We start from the raw sequence: 20,321 nt of genomic DNA, 5'->3' as shown, positions 1-20,321 counted from the left end.
AGTTCAAAACTGGCCCCAGATACTTCCTAGCTGTGTGACTCTGTGCAAGTCACCTGACCTTGTTTGCCTCAGTTTCTCATCTATTAAAAAATCACCTGGAGAAGGAAATGGCAAACTATTCCTTATCTTTGCCATGAAAACTCCAAATGGGTTTACAAAGAGTTGGACATGACTAAAAATGACTAAGCAACAAAACCATCACAGTTATACGTGTGCATGCCTTTAACATCTTGGGAATGGGGACTGTATCACATCTGTCCTTGTATCCAGAGATCACCACATGCATGGGGGTCAAATTAGATGATGTCTAGGGTCTCTTTTGTCTTTAAAGCCTATGAGGCCATGTTGCTATAAAGCTTGGGGAAGCAGAATGGCAAATGATGAAGATTAAAGGACTACTATGCAGGAAATTCTTCTTCCTTTATTTGAGTTTATCTTTTTCATCCAGGATCTCACGGCCCTATTGGCTAGGGCAATGGTCATTGTGAGGTGGCCCAGTGTTCTTCTCTCCCTAGAGATGGAAGGCCACTGTGAGGCAGACAAGTGTGATTCAGTCCAGATCACTTAGAGTCTGGGCAAGAGGCCAGGCATCTGGACTCCCCCAGTCCAATCAGGACTGAGTTCCTAGAAAAGTGTTAGGAGTAGCCAGGAGCCTGGGAGGGAGAATACATACATATACATGAGGTAAGCTGAATCTTATTAAACCTTTGAAGAAGAGTTCCTGTGGGAGCAATCCTAGTAGGTTCTGCCTATCCACCAAAGCTTCATGACTGTCTCTACAAGGCTCCTCCTCTATTTCCACTGCTCCTCTCTTTTAATAATTATCTCCAGAACAACAGCCAGAGAGCCCCTGGAGTTAAAAAAAAATAATAGTTGAAAGGTATTTATTGTCACAGACAAGAAGGCAGAGCAGGTAGGCAAGGAAGATAGCCCTTGCTACAAATAGCCTTGAGGAAGGTAACAAATTCTTTTCTTCGCTAAGATTGACTGTAGCAAGCAGATGAGAACATGGAGACCCTGAGAACCTAGGTTGCCATTTATTAGGGACTGTACCATATACTCAAGCAATTGTAGAATGGATGACTTGAGGATGAGGAAGGAGAAAAGAGACAGAGGAGAAGGAAGATTCCGGTGTTATATGAAACACTTCACAGCAGATCAAAGTGACTTCTGGGGTCCAGAGTTGTCAAGTGGTTTTTCCCCTCTGTTCCCTTGGATTGTGAGTGCCATCAGTAAGGCTTGTGGGCTAAATTGTTACTAGTTGCCTGAGAACATGGACTCAGAGAATACAAAAAAACTTGAGTAATGAATATCTGCTTCACAAATTCCATGTCCCTGACCAATTCCATTGAATATTAAAGAGATCATCGATCCTTGATACTCCCTATAAAGATTAATCTTGGGGTACAGCCAATGGGATACAGAAATTTCAGTTCTGCCACTTATTGAGTGACTTTGGGCAAGTCATTTCCTTTCTGTGCCCCAATTTTGTTATCTGTAACATGGGGATAATATATTTGTACTGCCTACTGCAAAAGTTTATTGTACCAAGAGCACTTTGTATATCATAAAGCACTACAGAAACATATATCATAATCTGTTTCCACAGCCATCATGTCCTCTCTAAAACTGCTTGCTAGAAGGACCAGCTTTGATGACACTGACTCTGAAGATAGGCTAGACTCAAAGAAGACCTTTAGTTCATGTAGCTTGAGAAGTACAGATTCCTTCCGCTGGTTCAGAGAGTCTGAGAGTTTAACGTGAGTAAACTTTTCTATTTCCTATGTAATTTTTATTGGATGAGTATGAATTTGGACCATTGTGGGTAGTTTAATGTCACCCCAGAACAACACAGATTCCTTGAGGACAGAACTGTTTTTCATTTCCTCTTTGCATCTTTGGGGTTTTTCATTGTCAATCATCATCTTCATTATCATCATAGCAATCACTTTAAAGTGGGCAGAGAGCTTTATAAATATTATCTCATGTAGTCCTTGAAACAATCCTGGGAGATAGATGCTATTATTATCCTCATTTTACAAATGAAGAGACTGAGGCAGACAATGGTTAAGTGATTTGCCCAAGATCACACAGCTAGTACTTGTCTAAGGACAAGTTTGGTCTTTCTTTTTTTTTTAATTGAAAATTTTTATTTAATTAACTAACGTAGAATATTTTTCCATGATTCCATGATTTGGGTTCCTTCCCTCCCTTCCTCCCACCCCCATAGCCAATGAACAATTCCACTGGGTTTTACATGTGTCATTGATCAAGACCTATATCCATATTATTAATATTTGCACAAGAGTGATCATTTAGCGTCTACATCCCCAATCATATACCCTTCAAACTATATGATCAAGCAGTTGTTTTTCTTCTGTGTTTCTACTCCCACAGTTCTTTATCTGGATGTGGATAGTGTTCTTTCTCATAAGTCCCTCACAATTGTCCTGGATCATTGCATTGCTGCTAGTAGAGAAATCCATTACATTCAAATGTGCCACAATGTATCAGTCTCTGTGTACAATATTCTTCTGGTTCTGCTCCTTTCACTCTGCATCAATTCCTGGAGCTCATTCCAGTTCACATGGAATTCCTCTAGTTCATTATTCATTTCGGCACAGTAGTATTCCATCAAGAAGTTGCGTCTTCCTAACTCTGAGCCCAGAGCTCTATCCACTGTAGTTGTATATCTTGCCACTTGTTGGATTTAATTAAATTAGCAAAACAAACTAAAAACCAAATAAACAAACCCTAAATTATCAAAAGATGTAGATCTGAGTTCCAGTTCAGCCATATAGCTCTGATTTTTTTTTTTTGGAGTGTTGTTGTCAATACTGTGTATTGATTCCAAAGCAGAAGAGAGATAAGGGCTAGGCATTCAGGGTCAAGTGACTTGCCCAGGGTCACACAACTAGGAGGTATCTAAGGCTTTGAACTCAGGACATCCCACCTCCATGCCTGGCTCTCTAACCACTGAGCAACTTAGCTTCCCCAGCCATAAAGCTCTTTTGCTTTCAACAAATTCCTTCATCACTCTCTGGGTTTCAATTTGCTTTGCTGAAAAACAAGGTCAATAAAGCTTATGTTCCTTGGGTTACCTTTGAGTTGTTGTAAGAGAACTTTTTTTTTAACTAGAAAGTGCTCCAGAGATGCAAGCAGCTACTATTTTTTTTTCCTTTTTTTTTCCTTTTCCTTTGGAATAGCACTGTGAGATGAATAACTAAAAAGTTCTTCTATATATGGGAAATTTGAGATGGAGGGGTGTGATTTTAGTGGTGAAGTCAAGATTTGAATTCTTTCCCCTCAGATATCTGCACTGTGTCTGGACTTGGTTTGTCTGGCTGTGCTAAACCTCAAAGATCTTGTGGATGCCCAGGGGGAAAGATCATCTCTAAACCCAAGAACATGATCACAGTAGTGCTACCAATAAGGTTTTCTCTGCTTTGTGGCATCTCCCTTGGCTAAATGAATAATGAATGAAAAATTACTTGGGAATTAAAAATTCATTTAGCCACTTACCATCTGTTAAAAAGTATTTACTTTAAAGATACAAGAAGAACCAATATACAAATATTATCCCCATATCTCCAAGGCATACTCTCTCCTACATAAACTGAGTCTTTGGAGGAGTAGGTCCAGACTTAGCTCTATTTTTATATAACATTGGTCTCACCAAATTTATGTCTAGATGCATCATAATAGTCAGATGAGGAACTGAGCTACAACAGAACTGGGGGCCTGAATGTCACTCCTATGGGTTCCTCATTACCCCTTATGATATCCAGGCTATCTGTGCTGGCTGGATGCTCACTTCTGGATTCCCCTGGGTTGCTCTCCTGATCTTTTGAAACTCTCCAGGTCATCATGGTTTCTCATCAGGAGTCACCAAATGAATCCAAAAAGAAAATACTGGAATTGAAACTGATAAGACATTTTGCATGCCTCTTATTTATATATATATATATATATATATATATATATATATATATATATATATTTAGCAGTTTAGGACCCAGATACAGAACATTTGGATATCCTCTGCAATCTCTCCTCTCCAATTCTCCTGGCAGCAGGCTTTCTAGGCTCTCTACAGTGACAGACACCATTCCAGGCATTCTTTTCATACTCCATCTTTATAATGTGGACTAGATCCTGGGGATAAAATGTATGAGTGAAACAGCCCTTCCCCTCAAGGAGCTTATATTGTAATAGAAAAATAGCAAATATATGAGGCAGGTCATGAGGAAAGAGAATTTTGGTTTAGGGACTCACAAGAATGGTGAGAAGAGCACTAAGAGTATTGATTTGATGAATCTTCCCAGAAAAACAGGAAGAAAATATCAGAGTTCTGGGCATACTGTGGAAGTCTTCTTATGCCCTACTCCTTGACATGTTCTCTTTAATATGGTGACAATGGAAATTAATAAAACAATTTATCTCTAGGCTTTGGGTGTTTTCTTTGACAGCCCCCCATGCCTCCTTATTTTTGTCTACTAGATTCCTTGCTTCCTTCAAGTCTTGGAGAAAGCCCCATCATCTATTCTACAGGAAGCCTTTCCCAACCTCTCTTTATCCAAGTGCCTTCCCTCTTTTAATTATTTTCTTTTTATCCTGTACATAGTTTGTGTATATTTGCATCTGGTGTATCCCATTAGATTGTAAGCTCCTTGAGGGCTGGGACTGTCTTTTGCCTCTTTTTGTACAATCCCCCACTTCCCCCACCCCAGTGCTTAGAACAGTACTTGGCATATAGTAGATCCTTAAATGCTTACTGCTTGATTTGACCAGTTTTGCAGTGGCAGTACAAATAGTATAGAACCGAGTAGAGATGACTGAATGGTAGCTAAAGCAAAATCTAGGGCTTTCTAGGTAGAGGTGGTTTAGGTGAATTTACATTCATTCACTCACCAGTTAATGCATAATCATAAAAATGGTCAAGCCAAGGAGATTATTAATTCATCCTAGAGGAAGGGAGGAGAGATATGGTCCTTGCAGGTACATGACCCTTTTCTGTGTAATCTTGTATAACAAACCAGGCATCTTCCATGCTGGATCAGACCTTGGGATCTTGGCTTACTTTCCTCTACCCAGTTTGAAATCTGTGAACTTCTGCTCATTAAGACATTGCTCACCGAGCTGACAGATCCAAGGAATGAATAACACTGAAAGAGTAAATATTTAATTAGGATATGAATATTAAATGAATATTAATTCAAGAAAAATATCAGTCACATTTCCATACCATCACAGCATCCTTCCACTTTTTCTCCCAAGTATTCTCAGACTCTTCCAAACTCATGACTCCATAATGAAATCATGGATTTAGTCGTTGTATCCAGAGGCTAAGGATTTCAGTAGAGACTTCACTCAGTCTGTGTCTTCATATGCTTCAACTTTGTCTTTTTTCATATTGACTCCCAGGCATGCTATTTCCATGCAGGTCCTAGATTGGCTTACAAAATTTGTTCATCAAATAGCTTATCATATTTATGCCATCTCCATCTCCTTAGCAGCAACCAAAAAAGAAATAACCAAAAAAATAGCAACCAAAAAAATAAACATAACTTTTTCCTTTGGCGATTTTATTGAGAGGAAAATGAGAATAGTCTTCCTAAAATAAGGCAGAAAAACTTATTCACTTCTCTCTAGACAGGTGCATCTCTTCTTCCTGTTAAGTTAGGCCTATCACCCAAAGGACTGCTAAATTCTTTCCCAATTAAAATAAATTCCCAGTCCCACAAATTGTATCAGGTTTACATCTGTAATGAATTCTTACTATATATATATATATATATATATGTATATATTCAGTAATTTACACATAACAATCAATAAACATTAAGTTCTGCCCACACCACTCTATCAGTTCATACAAATCTTTCTAGTTATCTCTGAAACCATTCCTTCTGTCATTTCTTATGTGATAATATCCTATTACATTAAAAAAGTTTTCTAACTCCAACTTCAGTTCCTTCTCTGGCAGTCAGTAAATAAACATTTATTATGCATCTACTATGAGCCAGGTACTGTGCGAAGCTTTGGAGGTACACAAAGGGGCAAAAGATAGTTCCTTCCCTTAAGCAGCTCACAATCTAATGGGGGAGACAAAGAGGCATTCAATGTAGGCAGATTGGAAGAGGGAGAACATTTTGGGTATGAGGGACAGAAAAAAAATGCCCAGAGCCAGGAGATAGTTGTGTTGTTTTTTTTTTTCAAGGAATAGCCAGGAGGCGAGTGTCATGGGATCAAAGATTATTTGTCAGGAAGATTTGAGGAGACGGGAAAGGTAGGTCTAGGTTATGGAGGGCTTTGAGTTGCCAGGCAAAGCTTTTTGTATTTGATCCCGGAGGCAATAGGGAGCAACTGGAATCCACTGATTATATCATTATCACTGGCAAATTATAGAAGACAGGCACATAGGTCCTATACAAATATGGTAGTTAAATGCATAAAGTCAAATGTTAAGGTTTCATAAAAAGTACAAATACAAATGAGCCACCAGACATTGTCTGGTCCCACACATTGACTGTATTGACTGGTGATGTCTGGTAATGTTTAAAAATGATGCTTTGAAAAGTATACACACATAGACACATACATGTACATATATAGACACACATATATACAGACACATATATACAATTAAGTTTTTTATAAATTTTACTGATAAGAAGGATGTCTAGTGAAAGACAGGAATATCAGAATGCAGGAAAAGGTGGTGTGTAGCAGAGTGAGAAAAAGCAGATTTGGCTTGAAAGGCAAGGGACAGAATACAGGAGGAGAATTTGGAATTCTGTGGGAATGTTCTGGTACAGCTAACTGACAGCCAGGAGGAGGGGAGACAGTTAGAGAGGAGTGAGATGGTCACAGCTGTTAGATTTGGCTCTTTCTCCAATCCAGATCTGAAATCTACTTTGGTCCTGTGTCCCTGTGAACTTCAGCCAGCAATTCCTTCATCCCAAAGACATCTTTGAACTCCTGTGAAGACTACACTTACCATCTTTACACTTTCAGTCTACTGCTGCTATCATCAATCTGAACTTTGGGTGACTGGATCAGTCTGGTCACTAGGTTCCTTATCCAACTATTAGATTTGTACTTCATTAAAGACTTTTTGTTGGTGGGCACAGACTAGGCAGTTAGAAAAGTTTTAGAAGAAATAGAGAGTTGGGGGAGGGCAGGGAAAGAGCATGAATCTTATAACCATGGAGAAATATTCTAAATTAATTAAATAAAATTTTCAAAAAACAAACAAATAAACAACAACACCACCAACAAAAGACATAGAGAGGAAGTTAGTGTAACTTAAGCTTTGCTGGAGACTGAAGAAATCCTTGTAGGTCAGAGGCATCTGGGACAGATAGATTTTTTTTTTTAAACTCTTACCTTCCGTCTTGAAATCAATACTGTCAATACTGTGTATGGGCACCAAGGCAGAAGAGCAGTAAGGGCTAGGCAATAGGGGTCAAATGACTTGCCCAGGGTCACACAGCTAGGAAGTGTCTGAGGCCATAGTTGAACCTAGGACCTCCCGTTTCTAGAACTGGCTCTCAATGGGATAGATAGATTTTAAAAGTTTAGGGAACTTTCTGTCCCACCATCCTTACCCAAACTCATAATTATCAACTTTAATAAATCTACTGTATGCTTAAGAGAAGAAGTTAGATTGTGTTTTCAAAGCTCCAGGCCTGAGGGTAGTCATCTTGCCCTTAGGCCAGAGAGAAGCAGTTAAAACAACTTTTTTAATAATCTGCTGTAACACTTCATTGAAGTACTCCAATTTCTGTCACATTCTCAAGAACATTAAACCCTCAAGATATAAACTTGAGGGAAAGAAAGAAAGAAAGAAAGAAAGAAAGAAAGAAAGAAAGAAAGAAAGAAAGAAAGAAAGAAAGAAAGAAAGAAAGAAAGAAAGAAAGAAAGAAAGAAAGAAAGAAAGAAAGAAAGAAAGAAAGAAAGAAAGAAAGAAAGAAAGAAAGAAAGAAAGAAAGAAAGAAAGAAAGAAAGAAAGAAAGAAAGAAAGAAAGAAAAAGAAAGGAAGGAAGGAAGGAAGGAAGGAAGGAAGGAAGGAAGGAAGGAAGGAAGGAAGGAAGGAAGGAAGGAAGGAAGTCCTGCTCCTTGTACATCACAAATCATGTTCACCACATCTTTCTGCTCAAGTTTCTATCTAATGCATGTGGCCTTTGAGATGGCATCAGGCTTATTCATATACTACCTTTGTTCTGCAGAGCCTTTTTTCCAGTTCTCCCAAGATGCTAATGCCTCACTCATCTAGGGTTATCTTCCATCTGTTCTGTATGTATTTTGCATTTATATCTAGTCATGAAGACAGATGATCTGTACTTTTTCTTTGTGACTCCACTGATGGTCTCCTTCAAACATATCTATTTATTAATAGGATAGAGTATCTCACCTTTAGTGAATCTTTTACCTGAAAATGAAATGGGTTTTTGGTAATCATTGATTTTCTGGTATAAAAATAACCACAAAACTTTCAGGCTGGTGTTTGTGAGTTATATAAAGATCTTATTTTGATTTGTAAAAGTGAATACTGGTGCCTATAGGAGGGAGGAGGCCAACCAAGTCCTTAAGTGCTTACTATCATTTCTCATCTCATCTTATCTCAATAACCTCTAATAATACTAGAGGGGTCAGGCTGAATTGTTTCTGGTTTTTCTTTCTGTTTTTGGTTCTCTTCCACATGCCCTAAGGGTCATGTCTTTAAGGACCTTTGAAATACCATTCTTTATCAATTTAAGATAATAATCACTAAGCTCCAGAAGTGCCTTTAAGTCTAATTTAAAAAAAATAAAATTATAATTCATTTCAAACATTTTTGTCTTTTTATATTTTGAATTCCAAATTCTCTTCCTCCTCCCTAATCTATTCCTCACCCACTGAAAAGGCAAGCAGTATGATATCAATTGTACATGTGAAATTAGGCAGAACATATTTCCATATTAGCCAAATGCCCAAAAAAAGTTCATTATACTTTAATTTCCACTCAGAATTCCTCATTTCTCTCTGGAGGTGATTAGTATTTTTCATCATGGGTCTTTTAGGGTTGTCTTGGATCATTATACTGATTAGAGTAACCAACACTTTCACAGCCGATCATCATTACAACATTACTTCTATCAAACATAATTATTTCTCCACTCTTCTTACTTCACTTTGTCTTGGTTTTGATAGGTCTTGTCATTTTTCCCCCTGAAACTATACCCCCCCCATCATTTATTATAGCACAATATCTTTTCCTTACAATCTTGCATCACAACTTGTTCTCATTCTTCAATTGATGGGCATCCCCTCAATTTCTAATTGTCACTTTTTAAAAAGCTGCTATATTTATACATATAGGTCCTTTCCTCTTGAGCTTTTTGAGATACAGATCTAGTAGTGGCATTGTTCAAAGGGTGTGCTCAGTTTTATAGTCCTTTGGTTGTAGTTCACAAATTGTTCTCCAGAATGGTTGGACCAGTTCGCAACTGTACCAAGAGTGCATGTGTACCTATTTTCTCCCATCCTTTCCAGCACTTGTCATTTCTGATAGGTGTGAATTTCTACCTGAGAGTATTGATTTAGAACACTTTTTTCAGGAGACTGAATAGTTTTGATTTCTTCTTAAGTTGCCTGTTGATATCCTCTGACCACTTATCATTTGAAGAATAAATCTTATTTTTATAAATTTGACTCAGTTCTGTGTATATTTGAGAAATGGAATCTTTATTAGAGAAACTTGCTGTGATAAATTTTTATATTATTTTACTGTCTATGGTATCTATTAGTAAAATATAGTTTCCCTGATTATCTCTTTTAATTAGGTCACTTTTTGCTTTTGCTTTTTTCCCCTGAATCATGATTACTATTCTAACCTTTTTTTTTTTACTCTAACTGAAGCATATTAAAATCTGCCCCAGCTCTTTTTTTTTTTAATCTCCATGTATCATTCTTTCTAACATGTCTCCTCTAAACAACATATTGTTAGGTTCTTATTTCTAACCCATTCTGCAATCTGCTTCTATTTTATGAGTGAGCTCATCCTGTGAATTTTCCTACACCTGATTATCTTCTGCTTATTCTTTTCTCCTTTTGTCTTGTCACTCTTCAAAAGATTGTTTTGCTTCTGACCATTGCTTCCTTTGATCTGTGTTCTTATTATTCCCCTCTTCTCTCTTATCTTCTTCCTCTCCTATTTCCCTATTAGGTAAGATAGATTTCTATACACAACGTATATATTATTTTTTCCACTTCTTTGAACCAGTTCTAATGAGAATCAGGTTCAAAGCATTGCTTACCACCACCTCTTATTTCCTCTCCATTGTAAAAGCTCTTTTTTGGCCACTTTTTTAAGTTAAAAAATTTCCACCATTCTACCTCTCCCCTCCCACTTCTCCCAGTTCATATCTTTCTCCCCCTTCATTTTTTTGAAGATCATCCCAATATACTTGGGTCACACTCATACTCTCTGTCTATGTAGATTCCTTTTAACTATACTGGTAATAAGAGAATTACATGTGTTATCTTTCCATAGAGAAATATAAACAGTTTAACTTTATTGAGTTCTTTATAGTTACTCTTTTATATTACTTTTGTAAGCTTCTTGAGACTTGGGTTTAAATGTCAAATTTTCTATTCAGCTGTGGTCTTTTCATCAAGAATGTTGAAAGTCCTCTATTTCATTGAATAATCTTTTTTATACCTAAAGGATTATACTCAGTATTTCTGAGCAGATGATTCTTGATTATAATAATAGCTTCTTTGCCTTTGGAAATATTATATTCTTCGCTGCTTTCCCCTTTAATGTGAAAACTGCTAAATCTTGTGTGATCCTGACTGTGGTTCCATGATACTTGAATTGTTTCTTTTTTGGCTGCTTGTAATATTTTCTCCTCGACATGGGAGCTCCAGAATTTGGCTATATTTCTGGGAATTTTCATTTTGGGATCTCTTCTAGGAAGTGATCATGGATTCTTTCAATTGCCATCTTGTTCTCTGAATCTTTGCCATCTTGTTCTCTGAATCTAAGATTTCAAGGCAGTTTTCCTGTAAAATTTCTTGATGATATCTAGTCTCTCTTTAATCGTTGACTTTCAGATAATTCAATAATCCTTTACCCCCTTCCCCTTAAAACCCTTACCTTCCATCTTAGAATCTATACTGTGTATTGGTTCCAAGGCAGAAGAGTGGTACAAGCTAGGCAATGGGGGCTAAATGACTTGCCCAGGGTCACACAGCTAGGAAGTATCTGAGGCCATATTTGAACCTAGGACCTCCTATCTCTAGTCATAATTCTCAATCCACTGAGTCACCCAGCTTCCCCTTCAGATAATTCAATAATTCTTAAATAATCTATTCTCAATCTATTTTCCAGGTCACTTGCTTTTATGATGATATATTTTTCATTTTCTTTGATTTTCTCATTCTTTTGGCTTTACTTTATTTCATAATGTTGCATGGAGTTGTTAGCTTCCATTTGCCTAATTCTAATTTTCAAGGTTCTATTTTCTTCAGTGAGATTTTGCACCTCTTCCAATTTGACTAATTTTGCTTTTTAAGAAGTTCTTTTCATAAGTGAATTTTTGTCTTGTTTTAACCAGTAAGCCAATTCTGTTTTTAATGTATTATTTTCTTTAGTATTTTTGTGCTTCTTTTTACCAAACTGTTAATTCTCTTTTCATAATTTTCGTGCAACACTCTCATTACTTTTCCCAATTTTTCTTCCATCATGCTTATCTGCTCTAGAAATTACTTTTGGTCTTATGTCAAATTAGCATCTTTCTTTAAGGCTTTGCTTATAAATGTTTGTTTGCCCATTATTGTCTTCTTCTGGATCTTGGTCTTCTCTGCCATCATAGTAACTTTTTTTTTTATGGTTGGGTGATTTTTTTTTGTTTTTGCTTGTTCATTTCCCCAGCCTATTTCTTCACCTTGAACTTTATACTAAAGTTGGGCTCTGCTCACCTAGGAGTGAGGAGGAGCTGTTTCAAGTTTTAGGCTTTTTGGCATTGCTGTTTTCAGAGCTAGTTCTGAAGGAGTCTGAGTTTTTGGTGCTTCCAAGATGGTATGATTCTGGTAGAGGTATGGTCACTGTTCTCTATATATGATGTCCATTTTTCATCCAGAAAGGGCTCCTGCTCTTCTATAGCCACAAGTATTAGTGCTTCTCTTGGCCTTGAAACTGTGACCAGATCCTGTCTTCTCCTGCAGCTACAAGTTGCTAGCATTCTTCTTTGCCTTAGGCGAAGGCCTCTGTTTCCTTGTGAACAATCTCAAGTGCTCCTCTCCACCTTTGAACTGTGCCCCAAACTGCTATGGGATATAGCTAGTTGTACCTAGTGTCAGTAGATAGTCCTCTGCAATCTATTTCTGACCAATTTTATGACCACCTTAATTATCTCTGGACTGAGAGCTCTGAAGCTGCTGCTGCTCCTGTATAACTTTAACAAAGTCAAAAGAGGTTGGAAAAATGAGCAAACAGACAAACAAACAAACAAAGAACTTGGCCATAAATAGCTACCAAGGTGGCAAGGAAGTCCAAGACCCAGACCTAGAAGAAGGTAACAAAGTGAAGACATCTAAAAGGAAAGCCTCAAAGAAAAATTCTAAGTTGCCATAAGCCCACCAAATATTCTTAAAATATTGTCTCCTGGAACCATTGTAGGAATATAGTTAGGGATGGTCTGGTTTTCTAGGGTTGGTTGAAAGAAGGAAATTTTGAGATAAGCCACCCAAAGTTATAGATGGAAAGTTTTGGATTACCTTAGCCCAAGAGGAATTCTGACAGCTCGACCACTGGCAGATGATCTTTGGACTCAGGGAAAATTGTTTTTCTCCAAATAAATCCTGTATCTAAATGCCAAAGATTTCTCCACAAAATCTTGACTATCCAGGGAGAATCTCTTAGGGCAAAAACCCCCTATTATCAGCTTGATGTAGACAGAGAGACAAAACCTACTTCCAGCTCAGATGAAATCCAAGAAGGAAGGAAGTTTCAGTTATTTCCTTTCTTACCAAGCTTATCTCAAAATTCCCTTCTTTCAACTAAAACCAGACCATCCCTAGCTATATTCCTACACCATCAATAGCCTTCCCTCATGCTTTCATTAAGGACCCTGATAAATGTTTGTTGCAGCAGTTTGTTGCAGCAGTATTAATGCAAGAATGGCATTCTGATTGAGGGAAGAAATAGTCCCTCTGTTCTTTCCTCTAATTAGGCCATAACCTGGAATATTTTGTCCATTTCTGGGCATTATATTTGAGGAGGGGAAAAACAAGTTAGAGGATAGTAAAGATAGTGAAGACACTTGAAATCATGATTTATGAGGATATGTTAAAGGAACTAATGGGTGTTTAAAGTGGAGACTATTATCAATATTTTAGGAGCTATCATGAGAAAAAGGAATTAGACTTATTTTTCTTAGATTTGATCCAAAGTTCTCCAGTATTTCAGGTGCTTAACAGGGGTCAAGTCAAGGAAGCTAGCATTTATTGAGGAATCTTCTAGTAGCCAACATCCCATGGTGTTTGTTCTTGTACCTGAGAGTGGCATCAGTAGGTGCATATTTTAGGAAAGGAAAAAAAGGGTGAGTAGTTCAGAGAAACTACAAAATAAAAAACATTTTTAATGGGATTTTCAAAGGCAACCACAAGGAATGAGCAGAAATGGATAGGAGCCAGCAACAGGCTATGATTGTAGCCAGAAGGTAAATAGTTATCTCTCCTCATATTCCTGGAGGATTACTATGGATTAGATTAGATTCCTCTTGAAGCCTTCATGAGATGTCATAATTTACATATCATAGAATAATTCTATTACTTGATTCCTTCTTGTGACTAATTTTATTTTTATGTCTTAAAGGTATTTGTTATTGCATTTGTGGTTTGCATAATCTGTAAATAGGGAATATTTAATTGACTGGGATTTGGGGCCCTGAATTACAAAACTGAGTTTTGTTGAAAAAAATTAAGGGTATAGAAGGAGGATAAGCATTTATATAGCACCTACTATGTTCCAGGCACTATGCTAATTGCCTTGCAACTATTATCTTATTTGATCCTCACTACAACCCTGCAAGATAGGTAGTATTATTATCCTCATTTTACATTTGGGGAAACAGAGGCAGTGATTAAATTACTTGTTCACAGTCACACAGTGTCTGAAGCTGGATTTTAACTCAGGACAAAAGACAAAAGACAAAATTATCTTTTTACTCACCATCTAGTTGCCTCTATTATAGTATTAATGTCAATGCTATAATATGCAATTTTGGTTTACCTATCAGAAAATTTTTAATTGAGCTTTTAATCTATATCCAAGCCACTTGTAGCTTGGCAAGATGACATATCCTCAAAGATGACTCTTTATACTAAAAATTTCAAACATGCCATTTGGAGCCCATAACAGTCTTGAATGTGGTTGAACCCAAATTAAAAAAGTAAATAGAAAAAAGTACAGCTACAGGCTCAGTGGATTGAGAGCCAGTTTCAGAGACAGGACATCTTGAGTTCAAATGTAGTCTCAGGCATCTCCTAGCTGTGTGATCCTAGGCACATCAATTAATCCCCATTGTCCAGCCCTTATAGCTTTTTTGTCTCAGAACCAATTTAGCTTTTCGTTCTAAAAAGGAAGTAAGAATTTTTAAAAATATAACTGTAAAAATACTTAGCAAAATAAATAAAAATATAACAAAACATAAATAATGCTACATTTAATTTTTTTAAACCCTTATCTTCCACCTTAGAATCAATACTCTATATTGATTCCAAGGCAGAACAATAGTAAGGACTAGGCAATGGAGGTTAAGTGACTTGCTCAGAGTCACACAGCTAGGAAGTGTCTGAGGTCATATTTGAACCTAGGACCTCCCAGCCTCTAGGCCTGGCCCACAATCCACTGAACTCTCCTTATGACCCCATGCTACATTTTAAAACAAAGTCAAAAAGCAGCCTTCAGAGTTCTTAATGTGTATCAGTGGCGCCATTTCTATTTGAGTTTAACATCACTGCTCTACACCAAGATGATTTCAGGAAACTTTTCAAAATATTTTGAATAAGTAAAAGATCATAACATATAAAAATATGTATTTGGGGATCAACATTCCAGAGTAGTTGAATAAGGAAGTCACACCCTCATGAGCCAGTCTTCTCACTCCTAAAGTCAAATAAAAGGGTCTCTTCTTTTCCATACTAATCCTTTCTCAGTGGAGAAGGAAGGTTGGAGGTAACAATCACTTCAGTCAGGTTGGAAGGCAATGGTCATATCTTATATAGAGTTCAATTTAGTTATCTCAATCTATTTCCCTAAGAAAGACTAGTTTTTATCCAACCTACAGGGAAAGGTATGGAAAGATTTTTTTGTTTCTGTTTTTGTTCAGTTGGTTCAGTCTTAGACGTCTTATACTCCATGATACTTTTCTTGGCAAAGATAGTAGAGTGGTTTAATATTTTCTTCTCTAGATCACTTTACAGATGAGGAAACTGAGGGAAACAGGGTTAAGTGAATTGACCAGGATCACACAGGTCAGATCTGAACTCAGCTCTTCCTGACTTTGAGCCTGGTACTCTCTCTACTGTGTCATCTACCTACCAAGGCAGGGTTTTAGGCTAAAGAAATTTTATTTTTAAAATTTCTCAATCTTACTAAAAAGGAACTTTTAAATATTCTTCCATAATACACAAAATAGTTCATGATGAATCTGAAAAAATATCAGGGTGACAAATGAATTCTAGAACTGTTAAAAAATAAACAACAACAAATAAAATAGATAAATGGTTAGCTAACTTCTAAAAATAGAAGAAATAAAATTATTCATATCAAGAAAGTGAAACTTTTACAACAGAGAGGAAGTAAAGAAAATATCAGACACTATTTTATCCAGTAGTACTTTAACACAACTATCACTTAAAGAAACTAGGTAAATACTCATAAAAATATAAATTACCTAGACTAACAAAAGAAGAAATTCACTATTAAATCCAATATCAGAAAAAGGAATTGTATAAGCCATTGCTGAATTTCCAAAGGGGGGGGGGGGACACAAGATCAGATGTATTCCTAAGTGAATTCTACCAAATATTCAAAGAACAATTCTGATACTACTTAAATTTACTTCAATACAAAAGGAACAAACAAAAAAAAATGAAGTCACCTTTCTAATCTTTCTCTGTGGTATAAATGTGGTCATAACGCCTAATTCAGGTAGAGATAAAACTATATACCAAAATTCTTAATGACTGTTGCAAAAAATTCAAATAAAATATTATCAAACAGGCTTCAACAATATATTAAAATAAAGATACTTGGTCAGGAGACTGGAGGAGTGAAGAATGTGACACAGAGAACTATGGAATCTTTGACACTATCTATGAAATTGTGATTGGTAGACTTTTTGAGCTTAAGACTTCTTAGTTACTGTATGATAAGATGATCAGGCAGTATAGTATACTATAGGAGCTAATGTAGAAATAGTCTAAGTGGGGGCAGCTGGGTGGCTCAGTGGATTGAGAGTCAGGCCCAGAGACAGGAAGTCCTAGGTTCAAATATAGTCTCAGACACTTCCCAGCTGTGTGACCCTGGGCAAGTCACTTAATCCCCATTGCCTAGCCCTTACCACTCTTCTGCCTTGGAGCCAATAAACAGTACTGACTCCAAGATGGAAGGAAAGGGTTTAAAAAAAAAAGAAATATTCTAAGTCACATTTCACAGTCATCATTATATTAGGAGCAATAACATTTGCCAATTATAAGAAAAATGAACTCTGCCACATTCTTGCCTCAAAGTCTTGTGTTATGGGAGAAGGATTGATTAATGGTGATCTAGAACTGCTAATGTCACTTCTGTTAACTAGTGCTACACTGCAGAGCTCAAAAAGAAAATCCTGAAGGCTATTATGGAAGAAAGCTGAAAAACATTTGTGGTGACCTTTTTTGAGCACAGCTGTGCCTGTTGTTTTACCTATGAAACTTTTGCTAAGAGCATCATTTAATTATTGCTTATTATAATTACAGTGGCCATATGTGACTCCATGAACCATCATTCATGCAGACTATAAAATCAAGGTCTTGGCCACCTGACTATTAAAGCTATCATATCATTATTAAAGAAAAGAACTGACCAGGCTAGGTTTACATCAAGAATGCAGAATTGGTTAACATAAGAAAGATCATAAATAAAACAGATGATGCTAAGACTGTTAAAACAACAATAAGCAAAATAAGATGACTGCAACAATTCTACAAAGGGTATAAACTACCACTTGCTTCCAGAATTCAAAGATAAAAATTGTTTATGTTCTGCTAAAATGATATGAGAACACTTACCTTTAGTTTATATTTATTTTGTAAAGTTACTCCAATGAGATTTAATATATAATACATGTATACATATATGCATATGTTTATGTGTATATACATACATTGTAATATGTGGAGGGAAAAAGAGATTAAGGGAAAGTTTGAGAGAGATTGAGGGGGACAGAGAGAAGAGAGAAATAGAGAGAAAGAGACAGTGAAGGAAAGAGGGAGGGAGGGAGAGAGACAGAGATGGAGAGAGAGATAAATTTTTAAAATTTTCATTTAGAATATTTTTCCATGGTTACATGATTCATGATCCTCACCTGCCAAAGCCAACAAGCAGTTCCACTGGGTTATACATGTATCATTGTTCAAAACCTATCTCTATGTTACTCATATTTTCAGTAGAGTGATCCTTTAAAAACAAAACCCTTATCACATCCCTATCACTCTATGTGATTGAGCATATATTTTTTTTTTTGGAATTACTAACATACAATTTATTAACAATTAAATAATAAAGCAAAGACAGATTTGATTATTTATAACATGCTGACAATAAGAAAGTTCACAGTGTGAGTCACCTGAAGTTGTAATATACCAATGGCTCATGATTCCTCTTTACTGATTAGCAAAGTGTTTGGGATATAATTGGCACTTAGTGAATCTTAATGAGTGCTTATAGATTGACTCTCTGATACAATTCGGTTCATTCCATATGCATTTTTTTTTAAATATATTTTATTTGATCATTTCCAAGCATTATTCGTTAAAGACATAGATCATTTTCTTTTCCTCCCCCCCACCCCCCATAGCCGACGCGTAAGTCCACTGGGCATTAGATGTTTTCTTGATTTGAACCCATTGCTTTGTTGATAGTATTTGCATTAGAGTGTTCATTTAGAGTCTGTCCTCTGTCATGTCCCCTCAACCTCTGTATTCAGGCAGTTGCTTTTTCTCGGTGTTTCCACTCCCATAGTTTATCCTTTGCTTATGAATGGTGTTTTTTTCTCCTGGATCCCTGCAAGTTGTTCAGGGACATTACACCGCCACTAATGGAGAAGTCCATTACGTTCGATTATACCACAGTGTATTAGTCTCTGTGTACAATGTTCTCCTGGTTCTGCTCCTCTCGCTCTGCATCACTTCCTGGAGGTTGTTCCAGTCTCCATGGAACTTCTCCACTTTATTATTCCTTTGAGCACAATAGTATTCCATCACCAACATATACCACAGTTTGTTCAGCCATTCCCCAATTGATGGGCATCCCCTCGTTTTCCAGTTTTGGGCCACCACAAAGAGCGCAGCTATGAATATTTTTGTACAAGTCTTTGTGTCCATTATCTCTTTGGGGTACAGACCCAGCAGTGCTATGGCTGGGTCAAAGGGTAGATATTCTTTTGTCGCCCTTTGGGCATAGTTCCAAATTGCCCTCCAGAATGGTTGGATCAGTTCACAGCTCCACCAGCAATGAATTAATGTCCCTACTTTGCCACATCCCCTCCAGCATTCATTACTTTCCTTTGCTGTTATGTTAGCCAATCTGCTAGGTGTGAGGTGATACCTCAGAGTTGTTTTGATTTGCATCTCTCTGATTATAAGAGATGTAGAACACTTCTTCATGTGCTTGTTAATAGTTTTGATTTCTTTATCTGAGAACTGCCTATCCATTTCCCTTGCCCATTTATCAATTGGAGAATGGCTTGATTTTTTGTACAATTGATTTAGCTCATTATAAATATGAGTAATTAAACCTTTGTCAGAGGTTTCTATGAAGATTTTTTCCCAATTTGTTGTTTCCCTTCTGATTTTAGTTATATTGGTTTTGTTTGTACAAAAGCTTTTTAGTTTGATGTAGTCAAAATTATTTATTTTACATTTTGTGATTCTTTCTATATCTTGCTTGGTTTTAAAGCCTTTCCCCTCCCAAAGGTCTGACATGTATACTATTCTGTGTTTACCCAATTTACTTATGGTTTCCTTCTTTATGTTTAAGTCACTCACCCATTTTGAATTTATCTTGGTGTAGGGTGTGAGGTGTTGATCTATTCCTAGTCTCTCCCACACTGTCTTCCAATTTTCCCAGCAGTTTTTATCGAATAGTGGATTTTTGTCCCAAAAGCTGGGATCTTTGGGTTTATCGTATACTGTCTTGCTGAGGTCGTTTTCCCCCAGTCTATTCCACTGATCTTCCTTTCTGTTTCTTAGCCAGTACCAAATTGTTTTGATGACTGCTGCTTTGTAATATAGTTTGAGGTCTGGGACTGCAAGGCCCCCATCATATGTGTTTTTTTTTCATTATTTCCCTGGATATCCTTGATCTTTTGTTCTTCCAAATGAACTTTGTTATGGTTTTTTCTAAATCAGTGAAGAAGTATTTTGGTAGTTCAATGGGTATGGCACTAAATAGATAAATAAGTTTGGGTAGGATGGTCATTTTTATTATATTGGCTCGTCCTATCCATGAGCAGTTAATGTTTTTCCAATTGTTCAAGTCTAGTTTTAGTTGTGTGGCGAGTGTTTTGTAGTTGTGTTCATATAGTTCCTGTGTTTGTCTTGGGAGATAGATTCCTAGGTATTTTATTTTGTCTAAGGTGATTTTGAATGGGATTTCTCTTTCTAGTTCTTGCTGCTGAGCTGTGTTGGAGATATATAGAAAAGCTGATGATTTATGTGGGTTTATTTTGTATCCTGCAACTTTGCTAAAGTTGTTGATTATTTCAATTAGCTTTTTGGTTGAATCTCTAGGATTCTTTAAGTAGACCATCATGTCATCCACAAAGAGTGATAACTTGGTCTCCTCCTTGCCTATTCTGATGCCTTCAATTTCTTTATCTTCTCTAATTGCTACTGCTAGTGTTTCTAGTACAATGTCAAATAGTAGAGGTGATAATGGGCATCCTTGTTTCACTCCTGATCTTATTGGGAATGCATCTAGTTTATCCCCATTGCAGATGATATTAGCTGTTGGTTTTAGATATATACTGTTTATTATTTTTAGGAATGACCCTTCTATTCCTATG

At 36.7% G+C, this 20,321-nt stretch overlaps 1 protein-coding gene across 5 annotated transcripts in view; it reads left to right on the top strand.

Annotated features, from left to right (window-relative positions):
* Window positions 1-529: 529 nt before the first annotated feature.
* The window catches only part of LOC100029463 (proton-coupled amino acid transporter 1-like), a 91,894-nt gene continuing 72,102 nt past the window's right edge, over window positions 530-20,321 (top strand). For all 5 annotated transcript variants that reach the window (XM_007473907.2, XM_007473903.2, XM_007473902.2 and 2 more), the window contains exons 1-2: window positions 530-684; window positions 1,610-1,760. In XM_007473907.2, the coding sequence (XP_007473969.1) occupies window positions 1,615-1,760 (146 nt within the window). In that variant the 5' untranslated portion in view covers window positions 530-684; window positions 1,610-1,614. The remainder of the gene's footprint in view (window positions 685-1,609; window positions 1,761-20,321) is intronic.

This window comes from Monodelphis domestica, chromosome 1 (genome assembly GCF_027887165.1).
Source record: "Monodelphis domestica isolate mMonDom1 chromosome 1, mMonDom1.pri, whole genome shotgun sequence".
In the NCBI taxonomy this organism is placed as follows: Eukaryota; Metazoa; Chordata; class Mammalia; order Didelphimorphia; family Didelphidae; genus Monodelphis; species Monodelphis domestica.
The sequence above is the reverse complement of the archived record's forward strand: the minus strand, read 5'-3'. Positions and strand labels throughout refer to the sequence as shown.